Genomic DNA, 24,061 nt, shown 5'->3' with positions numbered 1-24,061 from the left:
TCTTTTTAATATATTAAAGGGATTGTCGGCACAGAATGACTGTTCACACCAAGTACAGGTGTTCAGTGCATCATGGCAGGGCCAATTGTTTATATACACCTTCCCACCTGCTTGTTTTTCATCTATCGCTGCTCTTCTGTGGCTCCATGTTCTGTACCTGTTAATTCAGGAATGAGGGGGAATGATTAGCCCCATTGTGAAGCAACAAGATTTAGTTTGAAGAGTCATTCTGTGCAAACAGACCCTTTTGAGCTAATAACTGCAATTGGAAATTGTTCTTAGGATACCAAAGTACAAGATTGGTCTCCTAATGTAGATGTGTTCTGCTCTCTTATGTCAGCCAAGAGACATCCTTTGTGGTGCAGCTGATGAGGTGCTAGCTGTGCTGAAAAATGACAAGCTGCGAGACAAGGAAAGAAGAAGGGAAATAGAGCAACTCCTGGGCCAGACAGATGAAACGCGCTACCATGTGCTGGTAAACTTGGGCAAGAAGATAACCGACTACGGGGGTGACAAGGAGATTCAAAATATGGGTGAGCAAACTAATAGTTAGATTTCAGGTTTAATTGACTTGAGAAGAAAAAAAGATAAACGTTTGTGTGTGTGTGACAGTGTTTCATTTCTTACAAAGCAAGGATTAGGACACAGAGTTGCCTGCAATTCATGGCAAAATCACAACATTGCTATTCCCTTAGGTCACTTCAGTTGACGTTCCTCAATTTTCAATACTATCAACCAACCATATGTCAATATAGAGCCCTACTTTTTGAGTCTTGTTAGCCCAAAATGGCTGTTCAAACCAAGCACTGGCGCACCGCATTTATACTTGGAGCAGCCAAACAGTTCATTGCAACTTCCCATCTTTTTGTTCTCCATCTATTTCCGCCGAGATGCAGTAGATGGAAAACAAGTGAGTGGGAAGGTGCCCTGGTCTTGGTCTTGGTTTGAGCTGTTGTTCTGCTCTGACAGACCCCCTGTAACTGTATACAATAACTTTTTTTCCCTTCTTAAATTTTCAGATGATAATATAGATGAGACTTATGGGGTCAATGTGCAGTTTGAATCCGATGAAGAGGTAAGTGACTTGTGCAGTATATAGGATAGACTTCTGCATAGTCTATTGACCTGTGTTAAATATGTGTAAATGTTTCTTGTCCCATAGGTGGGGGATGAAGATGTGTATGGTGAGGTGAGAGATGAAGCCTCCGATGATGATATGGATGGAGATGAAGCTGTTGTGCGAGGGACACTATCTGCAAATGTAAGAAGCCGTGGAATATTTCTTGTTGTAGCGTTTTTATGTTTTGTATGTACCTTTCTTACCTGCACATTACAACTAATTTCATACAAAACAGATATATAGATGCAAAAAGGTAACTGCCAACAACAGGATCACTCAACGACATAACTGTGGGACAGAAATATAATAATAGTGCATCAGAGATAAATTCCTATCCAATAAGAGGTTACAAAAAAACTCTTTATCTTTTCTTGGGCAATTGTAGGTCAATTTTTTGTAGCACTTGCTATCCTTAAGCTGCCTAAATGCTTCTTTCTCTTTCGCTTCATTGGGGGACACAGAGACCATGGGTGTACGCTGCTGCCACTAGGAGGCTGACACTATGCACAAAAAAAGTTAGCTCCTCCTCCACAGTGTACACCCCACCGACCGGCAGGAAATTCCTCAGTTTAGCTTAGTGTCAGTAGGAGGTGGACACGGGTCTTTCATTAGACCCTTATCTACCTCGATGTGCGTCGTTCCCTTTCAGGTTCCGGAGAGATACAGTGTGAAGTCACAACTGTACTCCCACAAAGAGACTATGAGTACGGCGTGTACTGCCACCCCGTAGCCTCATAGCTCTCCACAGCAGGACCAAGAGCTCAGCACGGATGCATGCCAGCGATCCAGATGGTCCTCGCTCCCAGTCTCCCACCCACTCGCCCACCAGAGCCTGTCGGTTTGGATGAGACGCGGACACTACAAAAGACAGATCAGACAGTGGGATAATGAGGTACCTTTATTGAATGCAAGACGGAGGCAAGTATGGGGGCCGAGTCGCGTCCTCCTCATCCCTAGATGGGCATCTCGGCGACTCCAATATTATTCAAAGCGGCCACTGCGGCCGCCGCAATTACTCCTGGCCCTGGCGTCAGTAGGGGCCTTGCCCGGTGTTCCCCAACCCCCCCCCCCCGCCTTCAGTCCTTGGCGCAGCAGATAGCGGCGTTCTGCAGAACAGTTGCCGCGGCAGCGCTGCGGGACCTCCGCGCTGACAGGCGGCCGCCGCTATTAATTTAGGCCCTGGCTTCATTTCGGGCCTCCTTCTGTGTCGCGGCCACGCCCCCGCCCCTTTCTTCTAAGCGGACTTCTCCCGCCCGTTCTAGGCCCGCCCACCGCTCTTTTTGATCCTAGCCTGTTCTTGGCCAGCAGGCGGTGCCTTCCTTCAGCTTCGGCGGCTAGCTCCGCCCTTCTTCCTCTGAAAGCGCACGTTCCTCCTGCTCCTCTCAGGCGGCCGCCATCTTCGCAGCCTGTCAGCCGGACACCGCTCTCCGCTGCCCTACACTTTCCGACTAGTCGTGTGGCACGTTTTCTAAGGACACCGGACCGTGAGTAGCTCTGCATCTGCAGACTGACGCCCTCCTTTGCCTTTCTGTCCCCCAACCTTCCGGCAGTTCTTCAGGGTCCTTATTTCCTTCCTTCATTATGCCTAACTCTAAGGCTGAGCGTGGCCGTCCGCCGGTCCCTACGGGCTCTTTAGTCCAGTTCTTCGCATGCTCCTCTTGCAATCACAAACTTCCCTCAGGTCAGCCTACTCCCCTCTGCCTGGACTGCAGCAATCCCATTCAGCAAGACCCCGTCCAGGTGCCATCTATTGCGCCACGTGGAAGCGAACCCCCCCCATTCCTGGTTGGGCCTCGTCTCTTTCACAATCTGTGGCAGACCCTCACCAGGGTGTCTCAGTACCTAGTAGCCGTCCTTGATAAGTTGCCCCTGGACACTTCTGCAGGGTCCAGCAGGTCACATGATGCTCCATCTGAGCCAGCCAGCAGAAGCCGCAAAAGGCCCAGACAGGACCTCCGTCCGGGTTCCCTTCCTGGCCTCACATCCCCACATAGTCCTTCCCAGAAGTCGCCCTCCCATGCCTCCTCACCCGAGCCAGGTGAAGCGCTCTCGGATGTGTCATCCAAAGTGATCTTAGAGCTGGATTCGGACCAGGACGCGGACTTGAAGGTTACGGTACAGAACCTCATTGCGGCAATTAACCACACCTTCGCATTCTCAGACTCCCCTGCGAAATCCTCAGAACAGGAGGTTTCGTTCAGACGGGCAGAAACACCTTCCGGGGTCTTCGCCTCCCACTCTGAGTTTGGCAAGATCCTTACCAGGGAAAGAGAAAATCCGACCAGGCGCTTTCAAAGAGGGAAGCGCCTTGGCGTGCTGTACCCGTTTGCCAAGGAGCTCACCGACAACTGGTCCGCTTCCCCCTCGGTAGATGCACCCGTGTCCAGACTTTCTAACAACACGGTCCTCCCGATTTCAGGTGTGGCGTCACTAAAGGATTCTAATGGTAGAATTATAGAATCTTTAGCAAAGTCAATTTTCGAAGCGGCTGCAGCAGTGCTAAGCCCAGCCTTCGCTTCATCTTGGGTAGCGAAGGCCATAACCACTTGGGCAGAGGATCTCCGCAAGGGCATCCTAGATAAAGCCCAACCAGAGCAATTGGCCGAACTGGCCAACCAGATATCTCATGCAGGGGATTATCTGCTTTCTGCCTCCTTGGATGCCGCGTCTTGCGCAGATCAGGCGTCAAGCAACGTGGTAGCGATCCGACGTACAATTTGGCTCAAGGCTTGGCAGGCGGATGTGTCTTAAAAGTCCCTTACCAATCTGCCTTTTCAGGGAGCGCGTCTCTTCGGATCCCAGCTGGACCAGATTATTAAGGACGTCACTGGAGGCACGAGTTCCCTCCTCCCTCAGTCCAAGCCTCGCAGACCTCCGCTAAGACGTCAGTTTCGGCCCTTTTGGACTTTCCGCCGCTTGAATGCGGCAGACATCTTCTCTAACCAACAGAGACCGCAGGCACGCCAGGATAGAAAAAAGGTGTCCTTCAGACCCACTCCCTCCTAGCGATCTCACAACTCCCAGGGCAGATCCGATCCTCCAGATCCAGATCTGGACGGTCCACATCAGCATGACTATCAACGAACTCCCGAGGGGCCTTCCCAATTAGGAGGTCGACTCCTTTTCTTCAGAGACGTCGGGCTTGCCTCAGTAGAGGACGCTTGGGTCAGGGAGGTTGTATCATCAGGATACAAGTTCGTTTCTCATCCCAGGGATCGTTTCTTCAAGTCCCGACCTCCAAAAGATCCCGCCTTAGTTCCGGGGTTCTTTGCGTCCATCGCCTCTCTCCTCAGTTCCGGAGTGATTGTGCCAGTTCCCGAATCAGAACGTTTCACAGGGTTTTATTCAAACCTGTTCGTGGTGCCGAAAAAAGGCGGTACAGTTCGCCCCATCTTGGACCTCAAGTTACTCAACAAGAGAGTCCGACTGCGTCATTTCCGAATGGAGTCTTTTCGGTCGGTAATCGCTTCCATGGAAACGCAGGAGTTCATGTGTTCAATAGACATCCCAGATGCCTATCTACACGTTCCCATATTCTCCGGCCATCAGAAATTCCTGCGTTTCGCGATTCGCCAGGAACATTACCAGTTTGTTGCACTGCCGTTCGGTCTCGCCACCGCACCCAGAGTGTTTACAAAGATCATGGCGTAGTTGATGGCCTTGTTGAGAATCAGAGGTCTCGTTCTTTTTCCGTACCTCGACGACATTCTGATCAAAGCTCCGTCCTTTCATCAAGCTCACCAAAGTCTTACCATCGTCCTCGACACCCTGTCCAATTTCGGGTGACTCATCAACAAAAAGAAGTCCTGTCTTGTTCCGACACAACGTCTTGTGTTTCTGGGTCTATTGTTCGACACTCGTCGATCGAGGGTTTTTCTCCCACAAGAAAAGATTTGCTCCCTGCAGCGGGATGTACGATCGCTACAGATCTTACGACTTCCATCTCTCCGGACAACAATGAAAGTCCTGGGAAAGATGGTGGCGGCGACAGAGGCGGTTCCCTTTGCCCAATTTCACACCAGACCTCTCCACCACGCCATCCTGTCTCTGTGGAACAGGTCTGTTCTTTCTCTGGACCGCCCAGTTCGTCTTTCATACCGGGTCAAGCAGTCCCTCAATTGGTGGCTGACGTCTCCTCTCATCTCCCTAGGACGGTCTTTTCTCCCCATTCACTGACAGATTGTGACGACTGATGCCAGCCTCCTCGGCTGGGGAGCAGTGTTCCGCGATCACACAGTTCAGGGTCGATGGTCGACGCAGGAGTCAACCCTGCCGATCAACGTTCTCGAGATACGAGCGATTTATCTGTCTCTCGTTCACTGGGAGAGACTTCTCAGGGGCCTGCCTATCCGGATTCAGACAGACAATGCCACAGCGGTGGCATATGTCAACTGCCAGGGGGGGGCACGGAGTGTCTCAGCCCTGGCAAAGGTGTCCAAGATTCTTCATTGGGCAGAGGTTTCAGTCCCGGCAATATCCGCGGTGCACGTTCCCGGCGTGGGCAACTGGGCCGCCGATTTTCTCAGCTGCGAGGGTCTTGCGGCGGGAGAGTGGCCCCTACATCCGGAGGTATTTCTTCAGCTTTGCCGTCGTTGGGGAACCCCGGACGTAGATCTGCTAGCTTCTCGACTCAACAGGAAAGTCCCACAGTTTGTATCCAGGGCTCGAGATCCCCTCGCAGTGGGCGCCGACGCTCTGGCCATTTCTTGGTCGCAGTTCGAGCTCCCCTACCTGTTCCCTCCCCTGCCTCTTCTTCCCAGGCTGTTAAAGAAAATCAAGGCGGAAGGAATTCCAGTCATCCTCATCGCCCCGAATTGGCCCAGAAGTCTTGGTTCGCGGACGTCGTCAACCTTCTCGCGGACGCCCCCTGGAAGCTTCCAGACAGGGCAGATCTGTCTCAAGGTCCGATTTGTCACCCCAATTCTTGGCCTCTCAATTTGACGGCGTGGCTGTTGAGACCGAGGTTTTGAAACGATCAGGCTTTTCGGATCGAGTTATTCAGACCATGATCCGGGCCAGAAAGCCATCGTCTTCCAAAATTTATTACCGTACTTGGAAGGCCTATTTCACTTGGTGCGAGGCTAACGACATTCCGCCCATGCGTTTTTCCGCTCCCTTCTGTCCTGGCGTTTCTTCAGGCAGGGCTTGATGCAGGCCTTGCCCTCAGCTCTTTAAAAGGTCAAGTTTCGGCGCTGTCCGTTTTATTTCAGACGTTGACCTCCCGTCCTCAGGTCAAAACCTTCCTTCAAGGTGTGGCTCATGCGGCTCCTCCGTACCGAGCGCCCGTAGATCCTTGGAATCTTAATTTGGTTCTCAAGGTTCTGCAAGGTCCTCCCTTTGAACCTCTCAGGGAAGTTTCCCTATCTCTCCTTTCATGGAAAGTAGCCTTCCTAGTAGCCATCACCTCCATCCGGCGCGTGTCGGAATTGGCGGCCCTCTCTTGCCGCTCTCCTTTCTTGGTACTCCACCAGGACAAGGTAGTTCTGCAGTCTCCGCCCTCTTTCCTTCCTAAGGTGGTGGCCACTTTCCACCTGAATGAGGACATTGTTCTCCCGTCCTTTTGTCCGGGTCCAGCTCACCCTCGGGAGCGGTCCTTGAACAAGCTGGACTTGGTCAGAGCGATGAAGGTCTACCTAGCTAGGACGACTCCTTTGCGGAAGACAAATTCTCTCTTCATCATTCCAGAGAGGGAGTGGAAAGGTCAGCCGGCCTCCAAAGCTACTATTGCTCGCTGTATCAGATAGGCAATTTTGGAGGCCTACCGGGTCAAACATCGATTGGCCTCTCCGGGAATTAGAGCCCACTCTACCCGGGCAGTGGGTGCCTCCTGGGCGGTGCGCCACAGAGCTTCCGCGCTGCAGCTTTGCAAAGCTGCAACCTGGTCATCGGTTCACACGTTTGTGAAGTTCTACAAAGTCTACACCTACGCTTCGGCAGATGCCAGCCTAGGTAGAAAGATTCTGCATGCAGCGGTGGTGAGTCCGCTGGCCTGATGGAAGTTTGTTCTCCCTCCCCAGGAACTGCTTTGTGACGTCCCATGGTCTCTGTGTCCCCCAATGAAGCGATAGAGAAAACAGGATTTTTGGGTTGCTTACCGTAAAATCTGTTTCTCGGAGCCTTCATTGGGGGACACAGCACCCTCCCATGTTCTACAACTCCTGTTCTTATGTTTTGTAAGTTATCTACAGTTGAGTTGTCTGTTCTGTCTTTCAATCTATTCTGTTACTTCTCCTACTGCTTTCTCACTAACTGAGGAATTTCCTGCTGGTCGGTGGGGTGTACACTGCGGAGGAGGAGCTAACCTTTTTTTGTGCATAGTGTCAGCCTCCTAGTGGCAGCAGCGTACACCCATGGTCTCTGTGTCCCCCAATGAAGGCTCCGAGAAACAGATTTTACGGTAAGCAACCCAAAAATCCTGTTTTTTTTTCATATTGTCCTGTTGGCCACACGACAATATTGCCCCCTTTATCAGCTGGTTTTATTGTAACTCCCTGAGGGCTTTCTGGGTGTATGTCAAATTGTCATTCGAAATTCTTTTAGATATTTTTTCAAATTCTTTTGTTACAAGTCTAACAAACAATTCTATGTTGGGGTACAAATTTAGGGGTGGGAACTTTTTAGGGATATTAGGCATATATTTTAAACTGGTAGTTGTAGTTACCTGTTGATCGTTGTTGAGTTCCTCCAAAGTTGCAATTTTGTTTTTGTTCATTTTTTGGACGCTTATTAGGAGGATATATATACTTTGTACAGCAGCTTTTTCAGATAGCCTTACATTTGGCATCCTACTGACACACACAAATTTTTTGGGGATGATTATTTACCATCTATTTTCCTGTTTTTTTGTGCAGAGTTGCCCATGATAAGAGTTTTTTTGTAACCTCTTATTGGATAGGAATTTATCTCTGATGCACGCTATTATTATATTTCTGTCCCACAATTTTGTCTTTGAGTGATACTGTTGTTGGCAGTTACCTTTTTGCATCTATATATCTCTGTTTTGGACTATTATTATTATGAGTACTATTTTTATGATGTATTAAATAAAATGGTTGTTTTAATAAAATGTCTTTTTTACTAATGGTATAAACTTCCCTTTCTCGTTCGCCTTATTGGGGGACACAGAGACCATGGGTGTATGCTGCTGCCACTAGGAGGCTGACACTATGCACAAAAAAAGGTTAGCTCCTCCTCCGCAGTATACACCCCACCAACCGGCAGGAATTTCCTCAGTTTAGCTTAGTGTCAGTAGGAGGTGGACACTGGTCTTTCATTAGACCCATATCTACCTCGTCGTGCGTCGTTCCTTTTCAGGGTCCCGGAGGGATACAGAGTGAATAGTCACATCTGTAGTCCCACAAGAGACTATGAGTACGGCGTGTACTGCCACCCCGTATCCTCATAGCTCTCCGCAGCAGGACCAGGAGCTTTGCACAGGTGCGTGCCAGCTATATGGATGGTCCTTGCTCCCCCGCCTCCCACCCACTCGCCTACCAGAGCCTGTCGGTCGGGCGAGGCGCGGACACTGGGAAAATAGACTCAGACAGCGTTGGATTTACAAGGTACCTTTATTGAAGACACCACTGGAGGATTCTTCGGAGCGGCACAGGGCAGTGCCGCAGGGTCCTCAGCTGCCTGCGCCTCCCGGCAGCCGCCGCACTTTCTGTTGCGCCACATGCCAGGCCCCGGCTGCGGCGCGGGCCTTGTCCCCCCCACCCGCCGCCGCCGCCCTCCTCATTCTATCCTGAGGGCTTTTTTCGGGCGGCGGTTTCTTCTTGGGTGGCAGTGGCAGCGCTGCAGGACTTCCGCGCCGCCCCGCGCTGACAGGCGGCCGCCGATACTAATTTAGTCCCTGGCTTCATTTCGGGCCTACTCGGCCGTCGCGGCCACGCCCCCCGCCCTCTGTTATAGGCGGGCTGCTCTCCCGCCCGTTCTAGGACCACCCACCCTCCTAGTCTGTAGCTGGGCAGCGGGCGGTCTTCTCTCTGGGTCAGGCGGCTAGCTCCGCCCTTCTTCTTCTCTCCTTAACCGCGCTTTCCTTTTACCTCAGGCTGCCGCCATCTTTGCAGCCTGTCAGCCGGACGCCTTGGAAGACACCGGGCAGCGGAAAGGGGTTCCTCGTTATCCTCTACTGCGGCCATGCATCTCAGACGAGCTGGGCACATCGCCTTTCGGGCCACCGGACTGTGAGTAGCTCTGCAACTGCAGACTGACACCCTCCTCTGCCTTCTTTCCCTCAACCTTCCGGCATCTCCTCGGGGTTCTTTCTCCCGGAACGTGCCCGTCCGCCAGCACAGAGAACTTTCCCACTCCCCTCGGTTTAGACTGCAATTCAGCCCGATGCCGTCCAGGAACCATCTATTGCGCCACATGAGTGTGGACCCCCCCATTCCTGGCTAGGCCTCTTTATCACAATCAGTGGCGGACCTCACCAGGGTGTCTGTCCCTAGTGGCCGTTCTTGATAAGTTGCCCCTGGACACTTCCGCAAGGTCCAGCAGGTCGCAAGGGGTTCCATCTGAGCCAGCCAGCAGAAGCCGCAAAAGACCCAGGCAGGATCTCCGGCCGGAATCCTCTCCTGGCCTGGTCTCTCCACATTGTCCTTCCCAGCAGTCGCCTTCCCGTGCCTCCTCACCCGAGTCAGGTGAAGCGTTCTCGAATACGTCATCCGAAGAGATTTTAGAGCTGGATTCGGACCAGGACGCGGACATGAAGGTTTCGGTACAGAACCTCATTGCTGCGATTAACCACACCTTCGAAATACAGACTCCCCTGCGAAAGGCTCGGATCAGGAGGTTTCGTTCAGACGGGCAGTAACACCTTCCAGAGTCTTCACCTCCAACTCTGAGTTTGGCGAGATGCTTACCAGGGAGAGAGAGAAAATCTGACCAGACGCTTTCAAAGAGGGAAGCGTCTCGGCGTGCTCTATCCATTTTCAAAAGAGCTCACCGACAACTGGTCGGCTTCCTCTGTAGACGCTCCCGTGTCCAGACTATCTTATCAACACGGTCCTTCCGATTTCAGGTGTGACGTCGCTAAAGGATTCTAATGGCAGAATTATAGAATCCCTAGCAAAGTCAGTATTCGAAGCGGCGGCGCTAAGCCCAGCCTTTGCTTCATCTTCGGTAGCAAAGGCCATAGCTACTTGGGCGGAGGATCTCCGCAAGGGCATCCTAGATAAAGCCCAACCGGAGCAATCTGCCAAACTGGCTAACCAGATCTCCCATGCAGGGGATTATCTGCTCTCTGCCTCCTTGGATGCCGCGTCTTGGGCGGCTCAGACGTCAAGCAACGTGATGACAATCCGGCGTACAATTTGGCTCAAGGCTTGGCAGGCGGATTTGTCTTCAAAGAGTCCCTTACCAATCTGCCTTTTCAGGGAGCGCGTCTCTTTGGATCCCATCTGGACCAGATTATTAGGGACACCACTGGAGGCACAAGTTCCCTCCTTCCTCAGTCCAAGCCTTGTAGGCCTCCGCTAAGGCGTCAGTTTCGGCCCTTTCGGTCTACCAACAGAGGCCGCAGGCACGCCAGGATAGAAAGAAGGTCTCCTTCAGACCCTCTCCCTCCTGGCGATCTCACTCATCCCAGGGCAGATCCTCCAGGTCCAGATCTGGTTGGTCCACAGCAGCATGACTATCAAGGAAGTCCTGAGGGTCCTTCCCAACTGGGCGGTCGACTCCTTTTCTACAGAGACGTCTGGCTTGCCTCAGTAGAGGACGCTTGGGTCAGGGAAGTTGTATCCCCAGGATACAAGATAGTTTGTTTCTCGTCCCCGGGATCGTTTCTTCGAGTCCATCCAAAAGACCCTGCCTTAGTCCGGGTTTCTTCGCATCCATCACCTCTCTCCTCAGTTCCGGGGTGATTTTGTCCGCTCCCGAATCAGAACGTTTCACAGGGTTTTATTCAAACCTGTTTGTACTGTGGAAAAAAGATGGTGCAGTTCGTCCCATCCTGGATCTCAAGTTACTGAAAAACAGGGTCCGATTGCGTCATTTCAGGATGGAGTCTCTTCGGTCGGTAATCGCTTCCATGGAGGCGCAGGAGTTCATGTGTTCAATAGACATTCAAGATGCCTATCTACATGTTCCCATCTTTCCCGGGCATCAGAGATTCCTGCGTTTTGCGATTCACCAGGACCACTACCAGTTCGTTGCACTGCCGTTTCGGTCTCGCCACCGCACCCAGAGTTTTTACAAAGATCATGGCGGCGTTGATGGCCTTGTTGAGGATGAGAGGTCTCGTTCTTTTTCCGTACCTCGACGACATTCTGATCAAAGCTCCGTCTTTTCACCAGGCTCGCCAAAATCTTACCATCGTCCTCTACACCCTGTCCAATTTTGGGTGGCTCGTCAACAAAAAGAAGTCCTGCCTTGTTCCGACACAACGTCTGGTGTTTCTGGGCCTATTGTTCGACACTCGTCGATCGACGTTTTTTCTCCCAGAGGAGAAGATAGTTTCTCTGCAGCGAGATGTACGGTCGCTGCAGATCACACGACTTCCATCTCTCCGAACAACCATGAAAGTTCTAGGAAGGATGGTGGCGTTGACAGAAGCGATTCCCTTTGCTCAATTTCACTCCAGACCCCTCCAACAGGCCATCCTGTCTCTGTGGAACAGGTCTGTTCTTTCCCTGGATCGTCCAATTCGCCTTTCATACCAGGTCAGGCAGTCCCTCATTTGGTGGCGGACGTCACCTCTCATTGCCCTAGGACGGTCATTCCTTCTCATTCACTGGCAGATTGTGACAACGGATGCCAGCCTCCTCGGCTGGGGGGGCAATATTTCGCAATCACACTGTTCAGGGTCGGTGGTCGAATAGAGACAGCTCTGCCGATCAACGTCATCGAGATACGGGCGATCTATCTGTCTCTCGTTCACTGGGAGAGACTTCTCAGGGGCCTGCCAATCCATATTCAGACAGACTGCCACAGCGGTGGCAGATATCAACCACCAGTGGGGGACACGGAGTGCCTCAGCCCTAGCGGAAGTGTCCAAAATTCTTCACTCGGCAGAGGTTTCAGTTCCACCAATATCCGCGGTGCACATTCCCGGCATGGAAAACTGGGCTGCCGATTTTCTCAGCCGCGGGAGTCCCGCGGCGGGAGAGTGGTCCTTACATCCGGATGTATTTCATCAGCTTTGCCGTCGTTCGGGAACTCCGGACGTTGACCTGCTGGCGTCTCGCCTCAACAGGAAAGTCCCACAGTTTGTATCCAGGGCTCGAGATCCTCTCGCCAGGGGCGCCGATGCTCTGACCATTCCTTGGTCTTAGTTCGAGCTCCCCTACCTGTTCCCTCCCCTTCCCCTTCTTCCCAAGCTGTTGAAGAAAATCAAAGCAGAAGGAAGTCCAGTCATCCTCATCGCCCCGAAATGGCCCAGAAGGTCTTGGTTCGCGGACATCGTCAACCTTCTCGCGGACTCCTCCTGGAAGGTTCCAGACAGGGCAGATCTGCGGTCTCAGGGCCCGATTTGCCACCTCAATTCTCGGCCGCCCAATTTGACGGCGTGGCTATTGAGTCCAAGGTTTTGAAGCGATCAGGTTATTCATACCATGATCTGGGCCAGAAAGCCTATTTCACTTGGTGTGAGGCCAATAACATTCCGCCCATGTCATTTTCTCCCCTTTCTGTTCTGGCGTTTCTTCATGCAGGCCTTGATGCGGGCCTTGCCCTCAGCTCTTTAAAAGGTCAAGTCTCGGCGCTATCCATTTTGTTCCAGAACACACTGGCCTCCCGTCCTCGGGTCAAGACCTTCCTTCAGGTAGTGGCTCATGCGGCTCCTCCTACCGTGCGCCCGTACATCCATTGGATCTTAATCTGGTTCTCGAGGTTCTGCAAGGTCCTCCCTTTGAACCTCTCAGGGAAGTTTCCCTATCCTTTCATGGAAAGTAGCCTTCCTAGTAGCCGTCACCTCCATCCGGCGCGTGTCGGATTTGGCAGCCATTTCTTGTCGTTCCCTTTTCTTGGTGCTCCACCAGGACAAGGTAGTTCTATGGACTCCGCCTTCTTTCCTTCCTAAGGTGGTGTCAACTTTCCACCTGGATGAGGATATTGTTCTCCCGTCCTTTGTCCGGGTCCAACTCACCCTCGGGAGCGCTCCTTGAACAAGCTGGACTTGGTCAGGGCAAAGAAGGTCTACCTAGCTAGAACGACTCGTTTGAGGGAGTCAGACTCTCTTTTCATCATTCCAGATGGGGCGCGGAGAGGTCAGCCAGCCTCCAAAGCTACTATTGCTCGCTGGATCAGGTCGGCAATTTTGGAGGCCTACCGGATCAAGCATCGAGTGGCCCCTCAGGGAATTAGAGCTCACTCTACCCGGGCAGTGGGTGCCTCCTGAGCGGTGCGCCACAGAGCTTCCGCGCTGCAACTTTGCAAAGCTGCAACCTGGTCATCTGTTCACACGTTTGTGACATTCTAGAAGGTCCACACCTACGCTTCGGCGGAGGCCAGCCTAGGTAGAAGGATCCTGCAGGCAGCGGTGGTGAGTCCACTGGCCTGATGGAAGTTTGTTTCCCACCCCAGAGACTGCTTTGGGACGTCCCATGGTCTCTGTGTCCCCCAATAAGGCGAACGAGAAAACAGGATTTTTGGGTTGCTTACCGTAAAATCTGTTTCTCGGAGCCTTCATTGGGGGACACAGCACCCTCCCATGTTCTACAACTCCTGTTCTTATGTTGTTGGTTATGTACAGTTGAGTTGTCTGTTCTGTTTCAATCTATTCTGTTACTTCTCCTACTGCTTTCTCACTAACTGAGGAAATTCCTGCCGGTTGGTGGGGTGTATACTGCGGAGGAGGAGCTAACCTTTTTTTGTTCATAGTGTCAGCCTCCTAGTGGCAGCAGCATACACCCATGGTCTCTGTGTCCCCCAATGAAGGCTCCGAGAAACAGATTTTACTGTAAGCAACCCAAAAATCCTGTTTTTTTTGGTTGAATACATTTGTATATAGGAAGTAATTATTAGGCCATTTTGTATGGTATACTAATTTCATACAAAGCCATTGGCTGTGGGAGTCTCGTGTATAACTGCTCAAATGTTACCCTGGGATAGTATATGTCTCCAGGCAGATGGTCCTCTGCTTAGTCTTGACCTGAAGGCCAGTGTGAAGTTATCAACAACATTTCTTCCTTTCTTCCCTCAGCTTGTAACATCTGGAGAGCTCATGAGTTCTAAAAAGAAAGATCTTCATCCTCGAGATATTGATGCCTTCTGGTTGCAGAGGCAGCTGAGCAGATTTTATGATGATGCCATCGTATCCCAAAAGAAAGCAGATGAAGTTCTGGAAATCTTAAAAGTATGTATTTTTCTTGCATATACATACTTCCGCTGAATTTGCATACTCATTTAAATAAATGTATTTCCTAAATGTCTGGTGGCGTAAAGGGGTTGTCCACTACCAAGACAACCCCTTTTCATTTCCCATGTATGGCCCCCTTTAAAATAAAAACACTTATACACTTTTCCAATGCCAGCGCCGTTCCAGCGGTGTTGGCACTTGCATTTCTGGGGCTCACATGAAGTTGTCATGTTTCATGAGCCCTATACCCCACCAGCGTCAGCTTCACTGTGTCCAGACATATTGAACATCAATAGGGCTGAACCTGCTCTCACTTCCTCTTGATGTTCAATACAGCGCTGATGGGGCGCAGGGCTTACGTGACAACCTCAGAAACGCCAGTGCTGGAACATCGCTTACAATGTAGGTGAGTATAAATGCATTTTCTCCTACGCCTCATTGGGGGACACAGACAGTGGGTGTTATGCTGCTTGCCACTAGGAGGACACTAAGTAAACACAGAATAAAAGTTAGCTCCTCCCCTGCAGTATACACCCTCTCGCTGGCTGGGAATTCCCCAGTTCTTGCTTAGTGTCTGTAGGAGGCACTTGGGTCTGGCTTCAGACCCCACCGGTTTTATTTTATTTTTGAATTTTCTGTAAATTTTTATTTTTTAATTAACGGAGTGAAGGGGGCGACGGTTCCTTTCTACGGCCCACTCTCCCCCGAATCAACAACATTCAAGCACGCTGAGTATACCTCTCCCCGTACACTTTCCGGCGACGATTGGGGCTGATTCTTCTGGTGATGGTTCCTTTACGGTCACGGCACCCCATACAGATACGAGGGCGAGCGCAGGAACGCACAGAGAAGACTTCAGTAGCGCTTTCGGATGCCCTGAATCAGCCCCATAGCTCTCCGTCCCCCTGCCCATAGGGTGGATCGATTGAGCAATACCCCTGTAACAACTCCTCTGGCTCTGCTACATTGCCCTGGAGCTTTTTTACCTCAGGATCTGAGATGGGATGAAACCTGCAAGCTTCTGGACAGCGCAGACGGCACGAGCACCGGATTGAAGGTATGGGATCGGTCCCTGGGAGAAGCGTTGACCGAGGCTCAGCGGCGGTATACCGGCACCCCGTCGAGGCTCCCCCCTTCACCCGGCGCTCTCCGCAGGTAGGCCCTAAAATTTAGTCCCCGGCTTCTTCGGCCTACTAGGCCGCAATTTACATAGCGCCGCCCACGTCTTTGGCGCCTCTCGCTCTGTATGTGGACCGCGGGTAAGCTGCATCTACCTCGGAGCAAAGCTTAACCCCTTCTCTGCCCATTCTCTGCAGCCCCGGCTCTGCTTGTAACCCTTTCAGGGGCACTATATTGGGGGCTACTTAGAAGCACACTGTGCTCTTCACCGCTTATAGCCACAAGTCTGCCTTGCCCAGTGCCCAGACTAATTCGCTATGCACGGATTGCGACCTGGCTTGCGCTAAAACGCCATTCGCCGCCGCTGCAAGGTGCTCCCTGCGTTTAGTTCCCCTGAGTGGGCTGCGTCTTTGTCACTGTCTGTGGAGTCACTGACCAAGGCCATGGACTTCCTCCGGGAATCTTCTGTAAGTCAGAGCGCGTCTTTACCGCCCGAGGAGGGCTTTGTCGACAGCCGGGAACCGTCCACCAGCAGGGACCGTGCTCATTCAAGGGATCCTCGGTCTTTAGAAAGCGGACCCATGACGCATCCCCTAATCACGCTCGTGCTTCAGTTCTGCCTCTCGCTCTCCCTCTCCTAATGTTCGCAGAGAACATGACTCTCTAAATTTCGAGTGACATGTCAGCCCCTCAGAATCCCCCAAATGTCCACAGAGTCAGTTAACAAGTTTCTGACGTTGGACAAGGAGAATATTCCTGCTCCGAAACACGTTATCTCCTTTAAGAAGACTAAACGTGGATTTGCCAGCCATCCGGAGTTTACGGTCGTTGTCCACAAACTAAGGAACCGACCACATAAATGGTTCACAGTGCAAAAGCCTATCGAGGCTAAATATCCCTTTGCTCCAGATCTATTGAAGGATTGGTTACAGTACCCCTCGGTGTATCCTCCTGTATTGTATCTTGCCCCTAAAATGCTTCGATCCGTCTCTGAGGGCTCTTCAGTCAGAAACCCCCTCGATCGTCAAATTGGCTACCTCACCTGGTCAGTTTTCGGAGCTTCAGGAGCGGCTCTTTTCCCTTTTGCGGCGACTTGAGTGGCTAAGACAATGACCACTTGGGCAGAAATCTTGTTTACTGCCTTCCAAGGTAGCAATCCTCCGCCGGAGACAACCAGTGTCGCCAAGCAGATAATTCACGCAGGGGATTTCGTAGCAGCCGCCTCTTTAGATGCCTCTAATTGCGCTGCTAAGGCAACCGCTAATGCAGTCTCCATCAGAGGAGCCCTATGGCTACGCGACTGGTGGGCAGATTCCACCTCCAGGAGATCAGACTCCTGTGCCCTATCAAACTGATGGCCTGCTTAGAGAAAAACTAGACCAGCTCTTTTCTGACACTTCCGGAGGGAAATGTAGGTTTCTTCCCCAACAAGGGGCGGTTTGGCCGTTTTTTGGAATCAACAGCCGACTTGTTTTTCGACCTTTTTCGTAACCGCTCCAGCTGGTCCTCCACAACCTTTTCTTCCTTATCAGGTCGATCCCCTCGTGGAGACAGGGGTTCCCAGGTTTCTCACAGACCTGACCGCTCTTAGAAACCCAGGCCATGAGCATCTGGATCTATGGGAGCAGATCCCATAGATCCTCTACTCAATGTCTTGTTGTGGTATCCGGCAGCCGCTGACAAAGTAGGCGGCCGTCTGCTGTCATTCAGTTCCAGCCTTACTTCGGGCCTTTCATGCGCCACAAAGGGACGGAGTCATCCTTCCGGTCCCTCAAGAGGAATGGTTCAACATTTTTTTTTTTTTTTAATTCACACCTTTCTTTGTGGTCCTAAAGCAGTAAGGAAGCATGCGGCCCGTGCTGAACTTCAAGCTGTTAAATCAGTTTGTCAAGGTACGGCGATTCCGAATGGAATTCCTCCGATTGGTTGGTGCCTCCATGTAAAAGGGAGAGTCCCTCTCATCCATTGGTAGCAAAGATGCTTACAGTCACATCCCGACTTTCCCATCTCACCATCATTTCCTGCGTTTTGCAATTCGAGAGGAACACTTCTAGTTCGTTGCCTTGTCTTTCGGACTCGCCACCGCCCCCCCAGGGTCTATACCAGGGTCATGGTGGCTGTCATGGCCATTCTCCACGCTGGGGGAGTGGTGGTACTGCCTTATCTGGACGACCTGCTGATCAAGGGTCCGTCCCTTCCAGCCTGCGAGGAATCCGTGGATATCAGTTAATACACTTTCTCGCCTGGGCCGGAAGATATATTTTGAGTAGTCTTCCCCAACACCGGTCCAGCAGATTTCCTTTTAGGGAATGATCTTGGACACATCCTGCGGTTTGGTCATTCTCCCCCCAGAAAAGGCCCGAGTCTTACAACAGGCAGCGCTGTCTCCTTCCCGAGAGGTTTCTCACTCCATACGTTTCATCATGATAGTTCTCGGAAGGATAGTGGCAGCGATGGGAGCATTACCATTCGCACAGTTCCATTTCCGCCGTTTACAACATGCGTTGCTGTTTCTTTGGAACGAGAACCGTTCTCCCTGGACCGCCGGTTCTTTCTGTCCCTGCGGGTCAGACGAGCCCCCAAGCGGGGGACACTGAAATCCTTCCTTGTTGTGAGTTCATTTTCCCCTTCACCGTTGATGTCTGATGAACTCCCTCTGCTGGTGAAGAGAGGTAGTGAAATTGATTGGGTTGGGAAGAACCTGTCATCTGAACAGGTGGAGCCTGATTGGACACCCGGAATCACTGAGTGGATATAAGGCAGCCGACGCCCTACAGGGGTGCTGGTGATCCTTTCTGCTCTGAGCTCTTGCAAACCAGTTCAGTACCTGTCTTCTGAAAGCTAAGTATTTGCTCTCTTATTTTTCCATGAGATATTGTCTGTTTACTTTGCCTGCCCTTGTTGGTACAGGCTGAGCTCCATTTTTGTCTCTGGTCAAGTTGATCTTTTGCTCAGTCTTCAGAATATACCTGAGTGCTGATATAGTGTTTTTGAAGTCTAGTGACTTCAGGGCCTTTTTTCTATCAGACGTGTTGGACATTATTTTGGCAGAATTTTTGCGGATTGCAGCCAGCATCTTTTCTGTCCTTTCCTGTTTAGTTGGTTAGGCCCCATCGTTTGCTCAGCCTGTCTTTCTGTCTGTGTTTGTGTTTTCATCTGCTTTTCGCCGACAATACATGTTGGGGGCTGTCTATTGCTTTGGGGGTCTGCTCTGGGGCAGTTTAGATTTCCCCTTTCTTTCTTTAGGCCTATTTAGTTCTCCGGCTGTGATCGAGGGGTCTAGGGCATCGTAGGAACCCCCCACGGCTACTGTTGGTTGTTGTGGATAGGATCAGGGGTCTGCAATCCGATAGCTACCAACCTCTCCGGTTTTCTGGACTTAGCTTGTGTTTTTGTTTTTTCCTCCTTCGGTGACTCATTCATAACACTTCCTGATTTGAGGGAACGTCTTTCTCCCAGGACGACGGTCGGTGCTGACCCTCCGACGCTAGTATTCTGGGCTGGGGTGCGTTTTTTTCTTAGTCACCACACGGCTCAGGGTCGTTGGTTAATTCAAGAGTCACATTTCCCCATCAACATCTTGGACATTCGAGCAATCAGATTATCTCTACTGAGTTTCCATCATCTCGCTGGTCACCTCAGCAGGATCCATTCCGACAACGCCACGCCTGTGGCGTATATCAACCGTCAGGGGGTTACTCAGAGCAGATGGCCATGCACGAAGTGAGTCACATCCTCCATTGGGCCAAGACCAACCATTCGCCCATCTCAACATTCCACACCCCGGGTGTGGACAATTGGGCGGTGGATTTTCTCGGTCGCCAAGGCCTTGCCTCAGGAGAGTGGTCTCTTCATCAGGAATTTTTTTTTTTTTCTCCTACGCCTCATTGGGGAACACAGAGACAGTGGGGTGTTATGCTGCTTGCTACTAGGAGGACACTAAGTAAACCAGAAAAAAAGCTAACTCCTCCCCTGCAGTATACACCCTCTCGCTGGATGAGAGATCTCCAGTTCAAGCTTAGTGTCTGTAGGAGGCACTTGGGTCTGGTTTCAGACCCCACTGTTTTTATTTTAATTTTGAATTTTTCTGTAAAATTTTATTTTTTAATTAACGGAGTGAAGGGAGCGACGGTTCCTTTCTACGGGCCGCTCTCCCCCGAACCAACAACAAGCAAGCACACGGAGTATACCTCCCCATACACTTTCCTGCGACCATTGGGGCTGATTCCTTTGACGATGATGATTCCTCTGGCGATGATTCCTTACGGTTCCGGTGATCCACCGATACGAGGGCAAGCGCAGGGAAGGAGAAGACTGGAACAGCGCTTCCGAATGCCCTGAATCAGCCCCATAGCTCTCCTTCCCCCTGCCCATAGGGAGGATCGATTGAACATACCCCTTTAAGAACTCCTCAAGCTCTGCTACATCAGCCCAGGAGGATGAGAAGACCTGCATGGATGGCCCCGGACAGCGCGGCCTGCCTGAGCACTGGAGTAGAGCTATGGGGTCGGGTCCTGGTCCCCGGGAGAGGCGCTGACCTTGTCTCAGCAGTGGTACACCGGCGCCCCATCGCGGCCCCCCACTCTTGGCGCAATCCTATTCTCGGGGGCCATGTCATTTACCTCAGCCTGCTCTGGACACGGGGTGTGAGGCACGCGCTCTGCCGGATATCGGGTGACACCACAGGGCCAACGCTTTTCCTCCCGGGGGGACACAGCACAGGACCGGGGTAAGCTGCATCTGCCCTCAGAACAAAGCTTAACGCCTTCCCAGCACATTCCCTGCAGCTTCAGATCAGACTCTGCCTTTAACCCTTTCAGGAGCGCTATGTCTCAATCTAAGGAGGCTAAACGGGCTGCTAAGAAGCATACTGCGTTTTTTACCGTTTGTACCACTTGCAAGGCTGCCTTGCCCAGTGCACAGACTAATCCGTTATGCTCGGACTGCGACCCCGGCCTGCGCTCAAACACCCCTCGCCGTCGCTGATGGGCTTCCTGCGTTTAGTATCCTGAGTGGGCTGCGTCCCTGTCACGGTCTGTGGAGTCACTGACCCAGGCTATATTCTCCTTCCAGGAGGACTCTTTTTGTCAGAAAGCGTCTTTACCTCCCGAGGAGGGCTCTGGCGACGGCCGGGAACCATCCACCAGCAGGGGCCGTACTCGTTCAAGGGATGGTCAGGTCTCAAGAAAGCGGACCCATGACGCGTCCCCTAGTCATGCTCGCGCCTCAGCATCTGTGACTCCTGTCTCTAGCTTTCCCTCTCCTGAGGTTCGCAGCGAACATGACTCTGAATTCGAATCTGACACGTCAGCCCCTCAGAATCCCCCCAAATGATCAAGAGTTGCTTGATTCTCTTATAGAATCAGTCAACAGGATTCTGGAGTTGGAGGAGGAAAATATTCCCGCTCCAGCACACGCTATCTCATTTAAGAAGACCAAACGTGTGCGCAGGTTATTGATAGGGAGAGGGTTAAATTAACCCTTCACGGTTGATCCAGTGATTTCTAAATTAATCCACAGGGCGTTGCTAGTAACTGGGAATGACCACACGGAGACGGGGGTCTCTGTACGGGAGGATCAAGACAGATCACTAGTCCCATTTATTTTAGTCACTACTTTTGTAATAATTTGCTTAATTATGCAAAGTTCTCATCTACCAATAGCATCATTTCATTTTATAAGCCAGTAATATTGCAAGAAAACCGGAAACTACATATATGTCCGTATCCAAATAACATAGAAAGTAGTATAATGGCATATTCTTCAGAGTAATACACCCCCGAGTCCCTTTACTCTGTCGCCTCATTGGGGGACACAGAACCATGGGTGTTATGCTGCTGTCCACTAGGAGGCGACACTATGCATAATCTGAAAAAGATTAACTATGGCTCCTCCTCTGCAGTATACACCCCTGGACGGCGTCAGCCTTCTCCAGTTTTTGCTTAGTGTCGCAAGGAGGCACACCTAAAGGATTTTCTTTTTTTCCGTTTTTTTCTTCGGATGACAGATGAAAAGTGGGTCTCCTCAGTGAGACTCACGGCATGGCTCCTTCCTCGGCCCCCTATTATGGGGTGCCCAGTTGAAGTTGAGATGGCGGTTCCCCATGTCGCCCCTTCCCCAGGCCTGCGGGTGCTGGTTCGAAGTTGAGACCCCCCCTCCTTCCCCAGTTCCTTTTGGTCTTGGGTTGAGGCGAGGAAGAAGCCCCCTGACTGTGACAGCAGCACCCTCCCTAATCCCCCTCTGGGCATTAGGTTGAGACGCAGGTAGGGTCAGTCCATGGCAACCTACGCAGCATCCAGGGACCCCAGCCAGCTGCGGGCTCCTGTCGGGGCCGGGGGCAGTGCAGGCAGGCATAGCACATGCAGACACAGGGTTCTATGCGCCCCTGTGTCTGCGGCAGCATTAGTCTACAGCGCCGCAGGGGAACCCACCACAGGGCCCCGCTTCAGGTTGTGGCCCCACCGCAGGTTGTGGCCCCACCGCTAGCCTGCCTTTCAATCCGGGGGGGTCCGGTAAAAATGCGACCAACCCACAAAGTGTCTTCCGGATACAAGATAGAGTTCACTTCCAGTCCACCGAACCGGTTCTTCCTCTCTGTTCCACCAAAACCGCCAGACAAGGCTCGTGCATTTCACCAGGCGGTCTCCTCTCTCTTTCAAGCAGGAGTCGTAGTACCGGTTCCCGTGACTGAACGCTTCCGAGGGTTCTACTCCAATCTACTAGACCTAAAACAACTCAACAAATATGTACGGGTCCGTCATTGTCGCATGGAGTCCCTTCGGTCCATGGAGCAGGGAGAATATCTCGCCTCCATAGACATACAAGACGCATACCTGCATATACCAATTGCTCCCGCCCATCAAAGATTTCTCAGGTTCGCGATCAACCAGGACCACTACCAGTTCGTGGCTCTCCCGTTCGGACTCGCCACGTCTCCCAGGACGTTTACCAAAATCATGGCAGCCACCATGGACGTTCTATACTCCAGAGGCATTGTAGTTGTTCCATACCTGGACGACCTTCTCATCAAGGCTCCCACCTTCAAGGACTGCGAGGTCAGCATCGCAATCGACACTGAGTCACCTGGGCTGGTTAGTCAACCTACAAAAGTCATCGACTACCCCAAGTAAGTCTCTGACCTTCCTGGGGATGCTATTCGACACCTCCAGGGGTCTGGTGCTCCTTCCCAGGGACAAGGCACTGGCTCTCCGTCTAGGAGTTCGCATACTCCTCTGTTATGATTGAGTCACCGAGGAGGAAAAAACAAAACACAAGCTCAGCCCAGAAAATCAGAAAGGTTGGAAACTAGCGGATTGCAGACCCCTAATCCTATCACACAACTAGCAGTAGCCGTGGAGTGTTCCTACGGTGATCCTAGACACCTCGTCACAGCCGGAGATCTAAAGAGAGAAAAGGGAAAAACTGACTGCCCCAGAGCAGACCCCAAAGCAATAGGCAGCCCCCAACATATGACAGTGAAGCAAGATGAAAACACTAACACAGATAGAAATATAGGTTGAGCAAACGATGGGGCCCAAGCTAACTAAAAAGGACAGGACAGAAAAGCTCCGAGAAATCCGAGAAAACTCTGCTAAAAATATTACCAACACAACTGATAAGCAAAAAGGACCCTGAAGTCACTAGACTTCAAACCCTTTATCAGCACTCAGAATATTCTGAAGGCAGAGCAAAAGAGAACACTGATCAAGGATTAAGAATCCAGCACACCCCCAGCCGGGGATGGCTGAACTCCAAAAAACAAGGTAAACAAAACCAAAACTAATAAGTTCAATAGCAGAGCAAAAACTTATCTTTGGGAAGCAGGAATCAGACTGGTCTCCAAGAACCAGCAGAGAAATCACCAGCCACTCAGAAGGGCGTCGGCTGCCTTATATCCAGTGTGAAGTTCCTGTTACCCAGTCACAATCCACCAGATCAGGTGTTTGGTTTCTTTCATCCAAATCAGCCTCACTACCTTCCTTCACCAGAAGAGGGAGATCCTCGGACACCAAAAGGTGAATGAACAGATGAGCTCACAACACTCCTCCGCAATCCCCCCGATCTCTCCGGTTTGCCATGAGAGTCCTTGGCAGGATGGCAGCGGCAATGGAGGCAGTACCATATGCACAGTTTCACCTCAGGCCTCTTCAACTAGCCATCCTCAAGTCCTGGGACAGGAATCCTTTCTCCCTCAACAGGGAGTTCCGGTTAACATCGGCAACCAGGAGGTCCCTGCACTGGTGGCTCAAGCCAACCTCACTGGCAACGGTAAAATCCTTTCTCTCAGGTCAATGGAAGTTTCTGACCACCGACGCGAGCCTGACAGGTTGGGGTGCGGTGCACCTACTTCACAGGGCAAGTGGTCACCAGTGGAAGCGAACATGCCCATCAACATCCTGGAAATTTGGGCCATCTTCCTTGCATTGAGAGCCTTTCGTCACTTACTGGCAGCCTCTCATATCAGAGTACAGTCGGACAATGCCACGGCGGTGGCATATGTGAACCACCAAGGCGGGACCCGCAGT

The 24,061-nt window shown here is 51.6% G+C and overlaps 2 protein-coding genes across 2 annotated transcripts in view; one reads left to right on the top strand and one right to left on the bottom strand.

The window, feature by feature from the left end:
• Positions 1-24,061, top strand: part of SNRNP200 (small nuclear ribonucleoprotein U5 subunit 200) — a 118,558-nt gene that overhangs the window by 9,353 nt on the left and 85,144 nt on the right. Inside the window, exons 4-7 of the mRNA XM_073559532.1 lie at positions 341-533; positions 1,020-1,075; positions 1,163-1,261; positions 14,262-14,414. Of these exons, the coding sequence (XP_073415633.1) occupies positions 341-533; positions 1,020-1,075; positions 1,163-1,261; positions 14,262-14,414 (501 nt within the window). The remainder of the gene's footprint in view (positions 1-340; positions 534-1,019; positions 1,076-1,162; positions 1,262-14,261; positions 14,415-24,061) is intronic.
• NCAPH (non-SMC condensin I complex subunit H) overlaps positions 1-24,061 on the bottom strand; it is a 165,928-nt gene that overhangs the window by 91,938 nt on the left and 49,929 nt on the right. The gene's annotated exons all lie outside the window — the stretch shown is intronic.

Source organism: Dendrobates tinctorius, unplaced genomic scaffold, assembly GCF_039654945.1.
Source record: "Dendrobates tinctorius isolate UK_male_01 unplaced genomic scaffold, ASM3965494v1 ptg000272l, whole genome shotgun sequence".
Classification (NCBI taxonomy): domain Eukaryota; kingdom Metazoa; phylum Chordata; class Amphibia; order Anura; family Dendrobatidae; genus Dendrobates; species Dendrobates tinctorius.
Note: the sequence above shows the minus strand (reverse complement) of the source record. Positions and strands in the feature narration are given on the sequence as shown.